Source organism: Bicyclus anynana, chromosome 19 (assembly GCF_947172395.1).
Source record: "Bicyclus anynana chromosome 19, ilBicAnyn1.1, whole genome shotgun sequence".
NCBI lineage: Eukaryota > Metazoa > Arthropoda > Insecta > Lepidoptera > Nymphalidae > Bicyclus > Bicyclus anynana.
Genome location: NC_069101.1, coordinates 8,530,680 through 8,537,325, shown reverse-complemented (window position 1 = coordinate 8,537,325; position 6,646 = coordinate 8,530,680). Strand labels below are relative to the sequence as shown.

The 6,646-nt window shown below is 37.1% G+C and overlaps 1 protein-coding gene across 1 annotated transcript; it reads right to left on the bottom strand.

Annotated features, from left to right (window-relative positions):
- Positions 1-1,051: 1,051 nt before the first annotated feature.
- On the bottom strand, positions 1,052-6,108 carry LOC112045321 (uncharacterized). The gene is made up of 3 exons (XM_052887409.1): positions 5,976-6,108; positions 2,476-2,547; positions 1,052-1,672 (listed from the first exon to the last, which is right to left on the bottom strand). The coding sequence occupies exons 1-3, from the start codon at positions 6,040-6,042 to the stop codon at positions 1,425-1,427; spliced, it is 387 nt and encodes a 128-aa protein (XP_052743369.1). The 5' UTR covers positions 6,043-6,108; the 3' UTR covers positions 1,052-1,424.
- Positions 6,109-6,646: the final 538 nt, after the last annotated feature.

The following is a 6,646-nucleotide window of genomic DNA, read 5'->3' as shown; positions in this document are numbered from 1 at the left end:
GAAAGAAAGAAAGAAACAAAGACTTTTTATACGGCAAACACAACAAATAATCAAAAAAGCATTGTTTTTTTTTATTTTCTACAAATTAGCCCTTGATTACAATCCCACCTGATGGTAAGTGATGATGCAATCTAAGATGGAAGCGGGCTAACTTGTTAAGAGTAGGATGAAATCCATACTCCTTTCTGTTTCTACACGACATCGTACCGGAGCCCTAATTCACTTGGCGGTACTTCTTTGTCGGAAGGGTGGTAACTAGCCACGGCCGAAGCCTCTTGTAAATCCACCGCGCATACCACTGCGCCACGGAGGCCGTCATTTTATTTTCACGGAGTTTATTTTTTTTTAGATTTTTCATATGTTCCATAATATATAGAAAATGTTACAAGTAAGTAAGGTTCAAATTGTAGGTAGTAGGTTATTAATGACCTAGTTCCGGCCCATTTATGAGATGGATATGGTGCTTAGCCCCTCCACGCTATTTTATTGCAAGCTTACGTTTGACAAATATTATTATCTTGGAATTTTCCTTGAAATCTTCGCTTCGCTAATCACAGAACAAATGCAACAAAGTTGCATTATCACTTACCATCCGGTGAGATTGTAATCAAGGGTCAAGTTGTGAAGAATAAAAAAATTTTTACATTGTTTAAAAGAATTGTACATAGTCTCCTTTCAATTCCAATATTCTCATGAGAAACCACAGAGCATCGCTAGTAATAAATAAATAAGGATAACGGACAGACTGATGAATATATTAATCGATAGATATTAAAATCAAGCCATATGATAGTCAAGAGAGAGGCAGAGGTCAATATTCATAGGGCTACTATGGATGTTGACCTCTGCCTTCGATTCGGAGCAATTTAAGAAATTAATTATCACTTGTCTCAAACAGTGAAGGAAAAACATCGTGAGGGGTTTCCTCACGATGTTTTTCCTCACGATGTTTTTCATGCCTGAGAATTCTCTTAATTCTCTACGTGTGTGAAGTCTGCCAATCTGCATTCAGCCAGCGTGGTAAATAGCCTAACCCCTGTTGTTGGCCTAACCCTTTTTATTCTGAGAGCAGACTCGTGCTCAACAGTGAGCCGAATATGGGTTGTTAATGATGATGATGATCTAAAACAAAACCATAATTTACAGTAAAGTTTATTGTCTTAAATAATAATATTTACTATTTCTTTGAAATATGACCAATTTTCCCGTTTCCCTCCAATTAGTCGGAAAATACTTTGTACGACAATAGAGCAATGTGTGGGCATCGAACCAACGACCTCTCTGGTTTGAGTCTAGCCCATTTACCATTGAGCTATTGAGGGCTTCTTTAATCCAAATAATCTTGTTTCCAAAATTTAAAAAAAATCACTAAAATCACCAACTAAATAACATCTATGTTGAATTTTATTATCTCTACCCTCATTTTAGCTTTTCTTCGCTTTAGGATATTTGGTACACTTGTTCATACAGATCATGCAGATCAACGTTGGTTCAGGAGTCGTGGTGGTGGTCGTGGTCGGCGCTGGCGTAGTAGTGGTAGGTTTCGGCGGCTTGCAGTAGTAGTACGGGTCAAAGTGGTACGGTATCGCGTCGTGGTACGAGTGGTAACCGTGGTCCTCGTGATGGTACGATGGATAGGGCGGTTCGTCGTCATAGATGAGGGATGATGCATCTGAAATACGATACAGGTAACACTTTTTTGACGGCCTCCGTGGCGCAGTGGTATGCGCAGTGGACTTACAAGACGGAGGTCCTGGGTTCGATCCCCGGCTGGACCGATTGAGGTTTTCTCGATCGAGGGATCGAATCCAAGATCTACGTCTTGTAAATCTACCGCGCATACCACTGCGCCACGGAGGCCGTCATTTTATTTTCACGGAGTTTATTTTTTTTTAGATTAGAGTCCGCCAAAACTACTACTACTTATATTATGCCTTGCATGCTATAATATTATTTCGTGATACAGTATCATATCAGCCGATGGACGTCCACTGCAAGACATAGGCCTTTTGTAGGGACTTCCAAACATCACGATACTGAGTTACCTGCATCCAGCGAATGACTCGCTTGATGTCGTTAGTCCACCTGGTGAGGGATTATTATACTAATTTATAGATGAATACTCTGAACAACGGAAGTCGCAGAAGTTCAATAAAAACTTTACTATATGAGTAAATGGCAGACCGGAATGTGAAAAATTACAAACATTAGCCTTTTTCGCGAAAAAAGAGAAAGTTTCGTTGTTCAGAAACCGCAGAATATAATGGTGCTTTATTTTTATGACCATTTTTATTGTGCGTACTTACATAGGTATCCTCATATAAGAGTTATTAATTGACGGGAACCACGCGGGTGAAACCACGCGGCGTCAGCTAGTGTATAATATAAAATGACGTTGGATTTGTGTGTAAATCTATCTAGGTATTTATTAACATTGTTGTTGTCTTAGACATTAGTAAAAGTAAATTATATTACCTTCATCATGACGTCTTTTCGGCGAACAGTACAAAGGACAGATCTTTATGCAGTAAAGGACAGGTTCATTATCTGAAAAAAATAACTTTATAAATGCCATCAACATAATTCTTGATCTTAATCAGATATCTGGTGAACTGAAACTCAAAAGGTATTTTCTAGGTTCAAAATATTAAAAAACCTACTTGTACCTAACATTTAACAAAAAAAGCTAGTGTATAATGTAGCACTAGATTGTTTGCCAAGACAATCAAGCCCAAAGTCGATGGGTTTATCTCGTTTAGTTTAGGAGTTCCTATGGTCACCTTCCCATAGACAGACCAGCTCCATGTATAATTGTATTATCATTAATGACTCGTCTATAATTTTGAAAGCATGTTTAAAAAATTGCCATTTTCCTATAAGTCTGTGTAGGTATGGTTAATAAATAACGGTTTTATTTTATGAACGAGTATCGATAATCGGTATCGAGTCAGTATCGGTCGTATGTCACTATAAACGATGCATTGCTCATTTGTTAACGTTCCTTCAGTTTACACATACAAAGAGGCCAGTTGTTTAATTATATAGGGTATATTGTTTGTTACTTCTCATAAACTTGATCATTAGTACAGGAAATCTAGAAAAAATCGTATATGATTTGTAAAAGAATTACATGACTCGAGATATTTTAACTATCAGTAGGGAGCAACCTAACAAGCTAACTTCAGTACATCGAAGTCGTACGATAGTACCTCAATGACATTAATTGTAGATGAGTATGTCCTCTACATTTTTTGTCAAATAAACTTCAATGTTGAACTCATAGTTTAGGAGAAAAACGCAATCCAAAAACCTTTTGAGTTTCTGAGCCACTCCAAGGGAGGTGGACGATGTACTCGAGTTAAGCTTGTTGGGTTCCTCCCTACCGATGGTTAAAAAGTTATGTAATTCCTTTAGTCATATTTACTATATTTCATGTACTACATAACAACATACACGAATATTTGACGACTTTGAACTTTATGTTTAGGTAAAGAATGACAAAATTAAATAATATATTATACTTTTTACTCAATAACAACGAAGTTGCCATGAAAACGATCTCCTGTCACAGCGAATAGAACAAAATCGCTATACTGGTGAGATTGCAGTTAGAACTTAGCCATTTTTTTTAAGAGCGCCGTGCTGGGTTTTAATCAATGATCTCAACAGAAAAAGAGGTAGATAGGTTATACGTGGACCACAATTGGCACGTTAAAACTATGCTAATTAGCAAACCTGAGCTCTGTCATCGCGTCTCCACAACGCCGCTGAAGCTTTTTTGTGTGCCAGTTGTAAACATCGAATGTGGTAGTAACCTACCTCTTTTTTTTCTATAATCATTGGTTATAATGGTATGATGAGTGATCACTATGTAAGCACAAAAGCATGTATAAAGGAAAGTGTCGATAAATTATTTCCATCGGCACGTCGCCGTCGGCATATTATACCTACTACTGAATATGTATATTCAGGTCACGTAACGAAAGAATTCCGATGGGTATGTGACGCTATATTGCGCTAGAAGATAAACCGGGGTACACTTTATACCCAAACGATGTCACTTTGACAAATGAAGTCAATTCAAACTATCTTGTAAACGTACGCCTCTACATATAGACATCGTAAGTATTGGACGCATCGCATCAAAAGGATTTTTAATTTTGCGGTAGATAAAATCCGCTCAATGCGATCCGCACGATGCGGTTTAGTGGACGCACTATATGACTCTCTACATAAAGAATACTACAATCCGTTTGATGCGATGCGTACGATACTTACGATGCGGATCAGTGGACCCAGGGCTACGTCTATACGCTAATACAAATGTCTGATAAGCATTAAGTATCTTTTTAAAGACTTTTATTACGAATGTAGTGAGACGACCAAGCGCATGCAGTTAAACGAAACAATTTAAGTCAGTGTTAGTGTCTAGAGGTAAACCGTCGAATCCAGCTCGGCTGGATAGCGTTCGGGAAAAGGTTCAGGTTCTCAGTGCCGGAAGACGAAAGTTTTTAAACACAGTGCGTGTTGCCACTGATGACTTACGGATCTTGGTCTCTAACTGTGGTCCATATAAGAATGCTTAAAGTCACTCAGGGTGCGATGGAGATGGAGGAAAAATGAGAAGATCCGCAGAAAAGCCAAAGTCACTAACATAGCTCAGCGAGTCGCGAAGCTGAAGTTGCAATGGGCAGGCCACATAGTTCGAAGTGCCGATGGACGTTGGGGTCCCAAGGTGCTGGAATAGCGGCCCCGTACTGGCAAGTATTGGTCAAGTGCACTAGGTAGACCGAGGACATCAAGCGAGTTGCAGGGAGCCGCTGGATGCTGGCGGCTCGAGACCGTTTAGTTTAGGAGTCTATGCAAGAGACCTATGTCCAGGACGTCCATCGGCTTGTAATGATGATAGTGACTAATGATAGTGCAGTGTTTAGTGTTTAAAGATCACGTGAACAAAGTAATACACGAATAGTTTAATTAGACTAAGATTACGTTAATGGACGATAGTAGCTAGATAGTAATTTTATTGAGTACCAAATTGGTTCTTAATAAGTAATAGGGAAAAAAGATTATTTTGATAAACTCTATTTCCTTGACGATAGATATGGAATTTTTTTACGTTACCTATTAAACTAATAATATTATTTAATACTGAAAGTTTATGGTGCATTTGTCTGGGTGGATTTAGCCCTTATAAGCTTCTTATATTGCCAACTTACCTAAAGTGTATAAGTTATCAATACCCAATTTATATTGTTTATTGTATCAGAAATGAAATATTTGAGTATTCGGGAAATATAACTATGCTTGTACAATAATAAAGGTATGTAGCGAATAGGCTTCAAAACTAAGAACAAAATACACCATAGCTTTGAAATGATTTGTCTAGGCAAACAAACTGGTAATAGGAATGTTAGACCATATTATACTAAATATATTTTTAAACCCGCGAATGCCTCTTAGACTTAAGGGTAAAATATACGAAACGGTTGTAAGACCTGTCGTGCTGTATGGATCAGAATGTTGGGCGGTGAAAGGGATGGATAGTAAACGAATGCATGTGAACGAAATGCGTATGTTGAGATGGATGTGTGGTGTGACAAGAATAGATAAAATAAGGAATAAGTATATAAGAGGAAGTCTGAAGGTGGCGCCAGTGACAGAAAAATTGAGGAGTAGAAGGTTAGCTTGGTATGGACATGTAATGCGTAGAGAGCAAAGTCATATTACTAGAAAAATGTTGAATGTGCAAGTGGAAGGTCATAAGAGGAGAGGAAGGCCAAAGAAGAGATGGTTGGATTGTGTCAAAGAGGACATGAGTGTAAAAGGAGTGGATGATGAGATGACGAGTAATAGAAACGAATGGAAAAGATTGTCATATTTTTCCGACCCCACTTAAGTGGGATAAGGGTAAGGAGATGATGATATTTTTAAATAATTAAATAAAACCACAATTTTATAAAAAAAAGATTTACCTCCAAGGAACAGAAACGCTTCAGCAAGTGTAACATAACATAAACATACTAAACCGACACTTAACATAATGTAGAAAAAAAATCAAAGTGAATCAAAGTGAATAATCTCCTTTGACACTCACACCTTTCACTGGAAAATTGCAACAAGTTTTCTTGAATACTTTCCTCGCACTTTATACATACCTACTACTTCTTAACTTTTGACCGTATTACGTATTCTGATTGCAACTGTCCTGAACATACTTGTACATAATATTTAAAATTGAATATGTACAATTGTAAGTAATCTTTATTTTAAAAGAGCAACACTGTTGAGCTTCTTGTCGGCTCTTCTCAGCAAAAACTACAATTAGTATCGAGTCTCTGCTCTTACGTTTCAAAAGTGTTTGTAACTTAAAAGGCTACTAGAAGATTGAAGTAAACCAATTTAAAATTCGATTTTTTTTAGAATTAGAAATTTTGAAATTCAAGAACAAAAATCTTTTATCAAATGTACCAACTTACAAATAATAATAATTTAATAAGCTTTTATTAGCATGTCACTCTTAGTACAGAAGTTGGTAATTTTTACAATTAACTAGGTATACATTTTATTCAAAAAATTCCAGTTTCCAATTACTCACGGAGAGTGTTAGTTGATTGAAAACATTCATCACGTAAAATATGAATAA